The sequence below is a fragment of the Tarenaya hassleriana genome, unplaced genomic scaffold (genome assembly GCF_000463585.1).
Source record: "Tarenaya hassleriana unplaced genomic scaffold, ASM46358v1 Cleome8, whole genome shotgun sequence".
Taxonomy (NCBI): Eukaryota; Viridiplantae; Streptophyta; class Magnoliopsida; order Brassicales; family Cleomaceae; genus Tarenaya; species Tarenaya hassleriana.
In genome coordinates this window covers 1862841-1874848 of record NW_010970490.1, presented here as the reverse complement: position 1 = coordinate 1874848, position 12008 = coordinate 1862841, and the positions used below count along the sequence as shown (strand labels likewise).

The 12008-nt window shown below is 41.5% G+C and overlaps 5 protein-coding genes across 6 annotated transcripts in view; 4 read left to right on the top strand and 1 right to left on the bottom strand.

Annotated features, from left to right (window-relative positions):
* Window positions 1–2118, top strand: part of LOC104802432 (stearoyl-[acyl-carrier-protein] 9-desaturase 2, chloroplastic) — a 3202-nt gene extending 1084 nt beyond the window's left edge. Inside the window, exons 2-4 of one of the 2 annotated variants that reach the window (XM_010526042.2) lie at window positions 632–1136; window positions 1241–1801; window positions 1889–2118. In XM_010526042.2, coding sequence (XP_010524344.1) covers window positions 632–1136; window positions 1241–1801; window positions 1889–2095 — 1273 coding nt within the window. In that variant the 3' untranslated portion in view covers window positions 2096–2118. Of the gene's footprint in view, window positions 1–631; window positions 1137–1240 lie in introns of both variants that reach the window. The other variant, XM_010526043.2, reaches the window with a different exon arrangement.
* Window positions 2119–2619: 501 nt separating this feature from the next.
* On the top strand, window positions 2620–5834 carry LOC104802433 (stearoyl-[acyl-carrier-protein] 9-desaturase 5, chloroplastic). Its single transcript, XM_010526044.2, is given in 5 exon segments — window positions 2620–2998; window positions 3961–4213; window positions 4268–4555; window positions 4781–5221; window positions 5410–5834. Coding segments are annotated over 5 exon segments (1218 nt in total). The 5' UTR covers window positions 2620–2885; the 3' UTR covers window positions 5533–5834.
* Window positions 5835–5959: 125 nt separating this feature from the next.
* On the bottom strand, window positions 5960–6769 carry LOC104802430. Its single transcript, XM_010526041.1, has one exon. The coding sequence runs from the start codon at window positions 6647–6649 to the stop codon at window positions 6104–6106; it is 546 nt and encodes a 181-aa protein (XP_010524343.1). The 5' UTR covers window positions 6650–6769; the 3' UTR covers window positions 5960–6103.
* Window positions 6770–7030: 261 nt separating this feature from the next.
* Window positions 7031–9195, top strand: LOC104802429 (pentatricopeptide repeat-containing protein At3g02650, mitochondrial). The gene has a single exon (XM_010526040.1). It carries the CDS (start codon window positions 7091–7093, stop codon window positions 8861–8863), a length of 1773 nt encoding a protein of 590 aa, XP_010524342.1. The 5' UTR covers window positions 7031–7090; the 3' UTR covers window positions 8864–9195.
* A 534-nt stretch (window positions 9196–9729) lies between these two features.
* LOC104802428 (sister chromatid cohesion 1 protein 4-like) overlaps window positions 9730–12008 on the top strand; it is a 7535-nt gene continuing 5256 nt past the window's right edge. Inside the window, exons 1-4 of the mRNA XM_010526039.1 lie at window positions 9730–9958; window positions 10290–10438; window positions 11340–11601; window positions 11882–11979. Of these exons, the coding sequence (XP_010524341.1) occupies window positions 10315–10438; window positions 11340–11601; window positions 11882–11979 (484 nt within the window). The 5' untranslated portion in view covers window positions 9730–9958; window positions 10290–10314. The remainder of the gene's footprint in view (window positions 9959–10289; window positions 10439–11339; window positions 11602–11881; window positions 11980–12008) is intronic.

The following is a 12008-nucleotide window of genomic DNA, read 5'->3' as shown; positions in this document are numbered from 1 at the left end:
TCCGATCTATATGCGTGTATTATATATGTGTATATATATATATATATTTATTATGCGGCTATTTGTATATATACAAGTTTACAACACGTTTAAAACCAAAAGAAAGAACAATAAAAAAGCTGTCATTGTAGCATGCATCATTGTGATTTTCAAAATATCAAAATACCCGCTGTAATGATGAATTGATTCAGATTTTGGACCCACTTTCAAACAAATGAATATTATTTGTTTTTGCGTTTGTTTTCTCAAATTGGCCAATTCAGTTTTTGCTTTTACTTTTTTGAATATGACATTCCCTAATTGTAATCTATTTTCCCACATAAAAGATGGGTTAAAACTTTTTCCCAATTCAAGTCCGAATCTCCAATTAGGTCAAGATATTCCCCTGATTTTCTCCGATACAAATTCAGAATTGTCAAATATATATATATATATATATATATATATACTTTGACTGTTCTGAGTTGATGGTCAATTTACGCACAGTATAATACATCTAGTGGCCCAACCCAAAAGTCATGAATTAATTAATAGTCAACTTCTAATCAAATGTGGTCCGATTTTCTTTATTTGGTGGATATATAAATTTTCCTTTTGCTAAAAAGACTGAATCGTAATAATTATGGTCCAGGAATACAACAGAAAGTGAGAAGAGATTTCGACCCATCAAAGAAATACCGTTCCAAGTGACGCACACCGTGTCGCCTGAGAAGCTCGAAATCTTCAACTCCATGGAGAAATGGGCCGACCAAAACTTGTTGGCTTATCTGAAACCCGTGGAAGATTCTTGGCAGCCACAGGACTTCTTGCCCGAACCAGAATCCGACGGATTCTACGAACAGGTCCGAGAACTCAGGAACCGAGCTAGGGAGATCCCAGATGATTACTTGGTTGTTTTGGTCGGAGATATGATCACCGAAGAAGCACTTCCCACGTATCAAACCACTCTGAATACACTCGACGGCGTTAAAGATGAGACCGGAGGCAGCCTGACGCCGTGGGCGATCTGGACCAGAGCTTGGACGGCCGAGGAAAACCGACACGGCGATCTTCTCAACAAGTATCTTTATCTGTCGGGACGTGTCGACATGAGACACATCGAAAAGACTATACAGCATCTTATCGGTTGCGGTATGGTAAGTCTCGATCTCTTCATCATAGCTATATATAAGATCTCTACGTACGTAACGTACGGTACGTGCATGGGTATTTATATGATGCGTGCATGTTTTGTTTCAAGGATTCGAAATTTGAGAACAACCCTTACTTCGGATTCATCTACACTTCATTCCAAGAACGAGCCACGTTCATATCTCACGGCAACACCGCGAGGCTGGCAAAGTCCCACGGCGACGACTTCCTCGCGAGGATCTGCGGCACGATCGCGGCGGACGAGAAGCGGCACGAGGCGGCGTACACGGCCATCGTCGATCGTCTCTTCGAGATCGACCCCGACGGAGCCGTACAGTCTCTGGCCACCATGATGAGGAAGCGGATCACTATGCCGGCTCACCTGATGCACGACGGCCGTGACGGCGATCTCTTCGACCACTACGCCGCCGTGGCTCAGCGGATCGGGGTCTACACGGCGGAGGATTACGCCGGAATTCTGGAGTTTCTGCTGCGGCGGTGGAAGGTGGAAAGGTTAGGGCAGGGGTTGTCCGGCGAGGGGAGGCGGGCGCAGGATTATCTGTGCACCTTACCGCAGAGGATCAGGAGGATGGAGGAGAGGGCGAGTGAAAGGGCCCAACTAATTGGGTCGAAACCCTCTGTTTCGTTCAGCTGGGTCTTCGGCAGAGAGGTAAGCTTGTAGTTTAATGGTGATTAATTAATTAAGTTATTAATTAAATAAGTAAGTAATAAAATTTGCTTTTAATCTTTAATTAAGCTTTCAACTTCAAGGCGTGAAAAATCGTGGTGTCTCGTTGTAAATTCCATGACGTGGAACTTGTGCTTTGGCTTGATGCTTGTATTTCTACACTTCATATATATATATATATATATATATAATATGTGTGTGATCCAAAAATATAACTCTCTCTCTATATATTTTGTTGTTTTTTCCTCATTGACTGTATTATATTTGATGATCTAACTATACATTAAAACGGTGAAAACTATAGAAGATTGATATATTACTTAACCAAAAATAAAATAAAATTTTCAAACGATGGTGAAATCTAAGTATTAAATATAATTTCAAATAAGCAATAATTTTTATCTATTTATATGAAAACGTACTTGTTATATAAAACTTTTCCATGATTATGAATTAAATGTTAGATGAATGGAAAAAAAAAACAACGACGATTGCATCTTTAAAAAACAATACATTACAAATACGATATAGATGTTGAGATTTTAATTTTATGTTGTTATTTCACGTTTTAGATATTTAAAAAATTGGAAAACATAATTAATTTTCCGTACTAGTTAATACTGTACAATGTGATATGCAACTATAAAATGTTTTTTGGGCACTTTAATGTGATATATTTTCAATCCGCATTTCTAAACATTTAATATATAGCTTAAGAAGCTTCTAGAATTCCATCTTTTTATTTTTCTTTAAAAAATGTCTATTTGGGGGTCGGGGCAGGGATGTAATTAGAAAAGAAAAAGGGGGGTATTATAGAGAATGGAAATCGCCCTTCTCGATTGTCACGCCCTGAGTTCTAAGTCGCTCGTTCGCCTCTGGCCCTCCTCCGCTATCTTCCCTCCTTAAATACCTCTCGCTCACCTGTCACAACGTAGATAGAGAATCTGAGGATTGCAATTGAGAAGAATCGAAGTTCTGTTTTGTTTTTTGGTTGTTTTTTTTCTTCTCGTTCCTCGTCTTTTTATTTTTATTGTTTGGTCGATATACTCGAGGATACCGGAGAAAAATGGCTACTGCAATGGATCGGATCGCTTTCTTCCCTTCCTCCTGCATCTATCGTCCTTCTCAATCTCGAAGATTCGGATCATCCGGAGCCTCGACGATTCGCTGCGCCACTACGTGAGTTCTTCGCTTCATTAGGGATCGTGGGCTCGTTTTCTTTTGTTTTGAATTATTGCCCCCTTGAATTTTCTTGATCCGGGGTTGTGTTTGAGCATCGGTCATTCTCTGCATTGGGTCTCTCGACCTACTTGTTTTGGTCGAATTTATATACAATCCGCTGTTATTTTGTCTGTGTATATAGCCATTTGTATGCATCCATGTTCTGTCTTTCTTGAAAGTTATTTCGATTTTGTGATTTGCTGCGTTTAAACAAGCAATTCATCGAATGTGTAGAAATTCTGGAAATTTGACCCCCCCCCCCCCCCAACCCCAAAATCAATTTCCTACTCATCATTCGCTTGTCTGCGTATGCATTGATGCATGTAAATGTGCGTATACTATGCGAAGTTTGGTTCTGGATTTTTCCTCGCTTGCTTGTTGTGTTTTGAAGAACTCTATTAAGTAATGTACGGTTGTCTTGTCTTGTACTGCATGTGTCCCCTTGCTTTCATTTTCATTGAAGGGAATCTCTTTCTTGTCGGAACCTCCCCTTTGGACGCGTTTAGTTTATAATTTGCGTGCAAGTTGGTTTCTTGGAAGTATTCTGCCATTGAAGTGTCATACGTAAAGAACTCAGAAGTGGTTCTTCTCGTTAATTCAAGTCTTATTCTTTACCGATACAATCACTGCTTAGATTCTGGTCTGCTGGTGCATAATTTTAGGATCGAATTGGTTTGAAGTTGTAGGATCATAAAAAGAATATGCCATCGACCTTTCGAATGTCTGTTATTGATATTGCCCATGATCATTGCTTACAAATTCTCTTCTGATGGTTGTGGTAAAAAAAATGTCGTGTACTTTCAATTTCTGTTTACTGATGCGTCGACGGGCATAAGAAGTACATAATATCATGGTCGTTGCGTAGTTGTTTAGTGGATCTTTTGATCGCTTACCCTTTTGATAATTTAAATTGACTGCAGCGAGGTTACAAATGGAAGGAAGGCGTATATTCCTCCCCGAGAGGTGCATGTCCAAGTGAAACATTCCATGCCTCCCCAAAAGTTGGAAATCTTTAAATCCTTGGAAGGATGGGCTGAGCAGAACCTGTTGACTCTTCTAAAACCTGTTGAAAAATCATGGCAGCCGAACGATTTTCTTCCGGAATCTGAATCAGAAGGGTTCTATGACCAAGTCAAGGAATTGAGGGAAAGGAGCAAGGAAGGAGGGGCTTATGTATAAGTGGAAGAGACTCGGATTTTCCAAATATGACCGTTGGTGGTGCAAAAGTGGAGCCCAGATCGAACTAACGGCTACTTTTGCTTTTTAATATTACAAAAATTTGCAATTTGACGTAGGTGGCCCACTCTTCCGACCTACCAGACAATGTTGAACACCTTGGATGGGGTTAGGGATGAGACTGGTGCAAGTCCTACTTCCTGGGCGATATGGACACGTGCTTGGACCGCCGAAGAAAATAGGCATGGGGATCTTCTTAACAAGTATCTGTATCTGTCTGGACGTGTAGACATGAGGCAGATTGAAAGGACGATTCAGTACCTGATTGGTTCTGGAATGGTTAGTTCCTTTGATTTTAGATGCTGAAGGAAGTTTATTTTTCCCATTTCCTTTCCTTTACTCTGAAGTTGTCTGATCTTTAATCTGAAGGGTATCTGAGGATGAGATGAACCGAATGGAGGCTTTAGCTCAGCCCTCTTCTACGCTATGCTTTTGTGTTTGTTTCTATAAAATTTTATAGCCTGTGTTAATGTATCTGACTTGTTGGTTGTCTTTGCTTCTTAGGATCCGAAAACCGAAAACAACCCTTACCTGGGTTTTATATACACTTCCTTCCAAGAGAGGGCAACATTCATCTCCCATGGCAACACTGCCAGACTGGCAAAGGAGCACGGGGACTTGAAACTTGCACAGATATGCGGCATTATTGCTGCTGATGAGAAGCGCCATGAGACTGCCTACACAAAGATTGTAGAGAAACTCTTTGAAATTGACCCTGATGGCACGATCATGGGCTTGGCTGACATGATGAAGAAAAAGATCTCGATGCCTGCCCATTTAATGTATGATGGCCGTGATGATAACCTATTTGAGCACTTCTCATCCGTGGCCCAGAGGCTCGGTGTCTACACTGCCAAGGACTATGCTGATATACTGGAATTTCTCGTGCAACGGTGGAAAGTGGAGGATTTGTCAGGCCTTTCAGGCGAAGGGCGAAGGGCCCAGGTAACAACACTCTACCATGAAGCGCTATATATATATATCCCTAGCTAGAACTGCTTGAGGCCTTTCTTGGGCTTATTTTGTTACCTGATGCTGTGATGTGACTGTCTTCTCTGTGCATTCAAAGATTAAATAGACATTGCTGCTCTGCTGAAACATGACATAAATTCGAGTTGCGATTGCCTCCACAGGACTTTGTTTGCGGATTGCCAGCAAGGATCCGCAGAATAGAAGAGAGGGCTCAAGGAAGAGCCAAAGAAGCCACAAGAAACGTGCCCTTCAGCTGGATTTTCGGCCGAGAGATCCGGGTTTGAATGAAATGTAATACCCGCTAAGGCTCAAAGCACAAAGCTTGACCGGGCGAAAATCTAAAGACCTAAGAAGTTTGAATGTTCTGCCGAGCTCTTTGTAGATACGTATGGTGTTCGGTTCGTCCTGTTTGTCTGTTTGAGACCAAAGCTTGTTTGAGTATGTGAACTATTGTGATGTCTGTTTACCAAAGAAGTAGAATTCCCCCAAAGTGTTTGCCTTCTTTTCCCCTTTTGGGGTCTCTTTTTTGTCTTCATCAGTAATTGTTTCCTAAAGTAACAGGAATTTGTCCTTTGTTGTTTCCTCAGGGTTCGGTGGTTAAGTCTAAATTAAATAATAACTTTGGTAAAGTTTCCAGCTTTTTGTTCTTGAACTCAAAAGCCGTTGATAGATATCTTAAGAAACATGTATTTTCTTAGAAGTAGCAATCCATCCCCAGAAATATTTGTGAACTATATAATATATATATTCGTCAACAAGCAAGTAGAAGATAGAATCAGCTCCCAACACGCAGGAACAAACGAACAAATCGAAATGATACACGAACCAATATGGAACCAAATCTAAATATTATCATCAAACTTGAAACTGCAATGGCCAGTCCTTGAGATTCTCCTCGTTCTGGACCTTACCCGTCCTCCTAGTGTCGCCGCCATCAACGTAAGCGTAGTACTTGAGGAAGAAGGCGAGAACAAGAACAACCCATTCGAGGCAAAATATCAGAACGCACAACCCACCAGCCAGTTTCAGGATCATGGCCGCATCGTCCTCACGCACGTAAGACTTGAGGCTACCCAGGAAGTTCGAGGTGTTGGTGAAGATGAGAACTGAAACAGATCCCTGGAATATGGCGGTCAGGACAGTGGCCACCATGTGAGCGGCGTACCATCGGTTTCTGCCGCAGGAGGCGGCGGCGCAGCCGGAGACGGCACCCACGATGGTGGTTGCGTGGAGGAGGATGAGGAGGAATCCGCAGATGGACGGGATTAGACGCAGAGATAGCGTTAGGAATATGCAGCTCGAGGCTGCTCCGAGGAGAACGTAGTTGGAGAAGAGGAAGATCTTGTGGGTGTGGTAGTGAGATTCTTCCACAGATTGATGCTGCTGAGGGATCAAACCCATGGTTTAGCGATCAGGATATTGAAGAGATTTGGATTTGGAGAAAAGGGTGAAAAGGGTTCTTCGGATTTCTAGAGAGAAGAAAGAAGAAGAAGAAGCAGAGGGAGAGAGAGAGGCTATGGGGATTTGGGAAGGGGAGGAGGGGCTTATGTATAAGTGGAAGAGACTCGGATTTTCCAAATATGACCGTTGGTGGTGCAAAAGTGGAGCCCAGATCGAACTAACGGCTACTTTTGCTTTTTAATATTACAAAAATTTGCAATTTGACGTAGGTGGCCCAATGGGCCGTTGTCCCTGACAAGGATATCTTTATCATGGATGGTGTCTAAGTTCCGCTCCGTGTCCAAACAAGTAGCGCTGATGAAGTATGATCAAGTCTCAGATTTTAGGGCTTATCGGTTTGGCTAGCAGAGCATCGCGAAGCTATAAGGGTTTTAGAGAGAGATGTGGAGATCGGTTGTATCGAGATCGCGAAATGCGTCGAGGAGTCTCATCGGAAATCGGACCTCAAAGGCTCCTTCATCTGTTGCCGTTGCTGAACCTCGTCCTCATTCAACCCCCGGATCCTCATTTCTAGTTGCTTTTGCTCGGAATCCCAGATTCTTCTCTGCTAGCCATGCGGAAGAGAATCCTATTTCAACCGGGCCCGAGATTACTTCGTTCGATTCAGATGTTACTACTGGAAGCGACGTTCTCGGGGAATCGGATATTTCCGATGCGGGATTTGCCGAAAGTGGTGATCTTGGTTCTGCTTCCCAACCCATTGTCGGTGTTGGTGAAGATGGTGGTGCTGTCGATGGCTTCTCTGAAAATATAAACGAGGATGGGGCTGGGCTGGTTGATGATGAAACAGAGCAGGTGTATGAGGTTGATGCCGATAAGTTAGAGTCTGTGTTGTCTTTGTTACGGAGTGATGAAGAGGCTTTAGAATTCTGCCTTAAGTCGCTTGATGTTGATTTGCACGTAGATTTTGTGGTCAGGGTTTTGGAGTCGCCAGGAATTTCAGGTCGGAACTCGATTAGGTTCTTGAAGTGGGCAATGGGGAAACAAGGGTTTACTGTTAACACTCCTGTTGTGGAAGCTCTTGTTATGGCAATTTCCATAGAAACTCGAAGGATGGATGCATATAGTTTGTGGGATTTGATTAAGGAGATCGGCGAAAAGGAGAGCAGTGTTTTGAATTTGGAGATTATGAACGAGGTGATAGCTGTTTTCGGGAAGCTTGGCAAACCAAAAGCTGCATTCGATGTGTTTAGTAAGATAGAGGAGTTTGGGTTTATTCCAGATGCAAAAACTTATTACTTGACAATGGAAGCGCTTTGCAAGCGCTCCTTCATGGAATGGGCATGTTCTGTTTGTGAGAAGATGGTTGCAGCTGATATACTACCAGAGGGCAGTAGGGTTGGTAATATCATAACTTGGTTGTGTAAGGAAGGAAAGGCCAGAGAAGCCCATTCGGTTTACATGTTGGCCAAGACAAAAGACAAGAACCCACCTCGTAGTTCAGTGGTTACTCTGATAGATTTCCTCTGCAGAAACGACGAGACTGTGTCACTAGCTCAACAGATGTTGGGTGATCTCTCCGGAGAAGGTAGAAGACAAGGAATCAAGCCGTTTTCTGATGTTATCCGTGGTTTATGCAGGATGAAAAATGTGAAAGACTCTAAAGCCTTGCTTTTGGATATGGTCTCCAGGGGGCCACCTCCAGGTAGTGCGGTTTTTAATTTGATAATCAATTCTTGTTCCAAAGCAGGAGATCTTAGTGAAGCGAAGGAGATGATCAAGTTGATGGAAAGTAGGGGTTTGAAACCGGACTTGTATGCGTATACTGTCATCATTAGTGGTTATGCAAAAGGAGGGCTTATGGATGAAGCATGTGAAGTTCTTGCAGAAGCCAAAAAGAAGCATAAGAAGCTCAGTCCAGTGACTTATCACACACTAATCCGTGGGTATTGCAAGATGGAGGAATATGGCAAGGCTCTGCAACTTTTGAGTGAGATGGATCGTTTTGGTGTGAAGCCGAATGCTGATGAGTACAGCAAGCTGATACAATCTCTCTGCATCAAGGCATTGGACTGGCAAGCAGCGGAGAGGCTGCTCGAGGAGATGAAGCAGAAGGGTTTGCATCTGAATGCGATTACTCGGGGGCTAATAAAGGCAGTGAAGGAGCTGGAATCAGAAGCCATGGAGGAATTGCCAGCTGAAGTCGAAGCCTAGGGTTTTGACTAGCATGGAGATTGTTAAAGGTTATATCCTGCCCCTTTTTTTTCTATGGCGTTCTTTCTCTTGATCCATTAAGTTAGCATTCTGGAAATAACCATGGTTTCTTGGGAAGGAAGGTATCTTGTTGTTGTTCTTCTCATCAAGAATTAAGATTTTGATGTTGGAGCCTCTGGTTATGGAGGAGACACAGAACTATCTGGAAGATGTTAGGCCGAATTCTATTCTCGATGTTTTGCTTCATCCATGGAAATCCAACTCTGTAGTTTGTCTTTGCTGTCTCTGAAGTTTAACAGAAATAATTTGTGGAGAAAGAGTTTTAAATTTCATTTATGTCATCCAAAATATTCACTACCTATGATTTTTTTCAATACAAAAAATAGCACAAAATCATATATATATATATATATATCATATCATATGTGCTGGTATGCATTCAGAAATGTGCCTTATCGGCTTCCATCAAATGAATATCATATATATATATATATGTTTATATATATACGCATGCATACATACATACATACATACATGTGTGTGTATTCGGATGGATTATATTACACGAAACCGATTAGCCAATTTAAATAATGATTAAGTAGTAATAAATGCTCGTGCTTTGTTTTTGTAAGATTGCGAGACGAAAACATTTTGAAAATTGGAACATGTTTTTATTTCACGTAATTCCCGCAAAGATGGAGGGGGAGAACCGCCTTTGCTGAAATTTTTTTGAGAGAGTTAAATAAATAAATGTTAACTGAGCTTCACTCTCTGGTGGACTCAGCCAATGAGAGGGCGACATCTGTCATGATCTCGTCCTCCATCGTCGCACCACAACAAATCCCTGAGATTTAGCGAAGCAACTCCGAGATCCATATTCGAAACTAAACCATAATTCCTCTCTCTCTCTCTCTCATTTCTCTCTCTGAATTACTGTTTTCTTGTCTTTGACGCGTACGGTGCTGTCCGATCTCCGACCGACGGAGTAGGTTCTTAGGAGTGCGATTCCCCCGGAAAGGCAGAATCTTTGCGGGATAGGGTTTTCAGGGTTCCGTATCGAGCCGTTGGAATTGTTGGGATTCTGTGAATTTTCCGGTAATTCGGATTTTCTTGACTCCGTATTCTGGTTTCGGAGCTGGTGAAGTAGTATAGGAACGTCGAGGGTTTCTATTCTGTAGCAATCGCCACGCTTTCGCCCGTTTCCAAAGCTTTTTTGAATTCCACCTTGGGGGTTCGAACTTCTGACGTTCTTCAAAGATTCTTGAATTTGAAGATTTCAACTTTGATTTCGATGGTTTTGAAAGTGTTATGCTTGTCTGGCTAGGGTTTGCGGAGAAATTCGTTACTTTCTCATGTATTTGATCCTTCTAGGTGTAGGTTTAAGGGCTAAGATCCTGAAAAGTCGGCTCCTTTGTTGAAAATTTAGGTTTTTTGGTTTCGAGGGGCGAGGAATGTTCTATTCACAGTTCATATTAGCCAAGAAAGGGCCACTGGGGACAATATGGATTGCGGCCCATTTGGAGAGGAAGCTTCGAAAGAATCAGGTTGCTGATACTGATATTGGCGTTTCTGTTGGTGAGTAGTCACTATTTGCTACTTGTTGTTTCCTCCAAGTCTTGCTCTTTGCTTCTAGAAAAGTTTCATGCTATTCGTTTGGTTAATTTTAGTGGAATATACGGATTTACATATGTTACCGTTATGACTGACCGGCATTAAGACTATTTTGTTTGAATTATGGTCTGTTATGTATATATATATATATCAGTGTTGAATATCCTTTAGGCGGCCACCGCGCCATTTTTTGTATAAGTGCACTTGAATTGCATTTGTTAGATGTTGGTGCATCAGGAATAGCATTTGATATAACTTCACTTTAAAAATTATACTGCATTATCATACCTTTTGAATTTTAGAGAGGAGACAAATTCTTTAGGGTGAATTATTACGCAAATAAACTTGAGATTAAGGCACGGTTGTTGCTGTTGTTGAATTGTTACGCAAGTAACGAGGAAACAGGAAAATAAGCTCTTAGGATGGAATGTCTTTTGCAATTATAGGAAGTCACATTATGGTGTTCACACAGTATCTCATATGTAAACTGTATAACATTATAGGAAGTAAATCGTTGAGTGGGACACTGTGTATCATTCTTATCTTAGGCTTTTATATTGATTTCTATTCTATGCAAAGAAAGTTTAGGTTTGTAGTTCTACCATTTAACTGAAAGTATAATTACGATGTGATGTGTATTTCCCATAGTTATGCTCATATAATCAGATATGTTATTGCGACATAGTTTTGCTTACAAATTTATTGGTTTCGACAGTGTGTGTCTCCCTATGCCTTTTTCGCGTTCAGTCTTACCCAGGGAGGCAAAAGTTATTTCCATGCCAATCTCTAGTTGCTAACCCCATCATAGGTATTCTTTGTATCGAAGTTTTTCCAACTAACAGTGTTTTTTCCCTTTTCTGAGCAGATTCTATTCTCTTTCCTGATGTCCCTATTGCATTGCGGTTGTCTAGCCATCTTCTGCTTGGTGTGGTGAGGATCTACTCGAAAAAGGTGAATTACCTTTTCGATGATTGCAGTGAGGCATTGCTTAAGGTAAAGCAAGCTTTTCGTTCTGCTGCGGTTGACCTACCTCCGGAAGAATCCAAAGCGCCATATCACTCTATTACCTTGCCAGAGACATTTGATCTTGATGATTTTGAGCTTCCGGACAATGAAATCTTTCAGGGGTTAGTTTTCTGTGTGTTCGTCAGTTTAATCTTCTGGCCATGTTTAAGCATTTTTACGTTTGGTCAGTCTTGGCTTTCTGGAGAGTGTTCTTGATTTCGTAACTTCATATTTCCAAATTTGTAATTTCCATATAAAATCTCCTACCATTGCTGTGGCTATTAGACCGTTATAAGAGAGCTCCATTTTGAGTTTCTCTCTTCCCTGTCTAAATTGTAATGTCCAAATTTTGATGCTTTGAAGGTTTCTTAATCCATTTCTCACCATTTGCTTGTTTAGCAGAAATTACATTGATCATCATGTTAGTACAAGAGAGCAGATTACCCTTCAGGATACCATGGATGGTGTTGTGTACTCGACATCACAATTTGGATTAGATGGTCTGTTGGGGTTCATGCTGCCCATATTT

Bases quoted from the DNA above. Each gene is read 5' to 3' on its own strand.
- LOC104802430 (XM_010526041.1), bottom strand. From the start codon at position 6,649: ATGGGTTTGATCCCTCAGCAGCATCAATCTGTGGAAGAATCTCACTAC.
- LOC104802429 (XM_010526040.1), top strand. From the start codon at position 7,091: ATGTGGAGATCGGTTGTATCGAGATCGCGAAATGCGTCGAGGAGTCTC.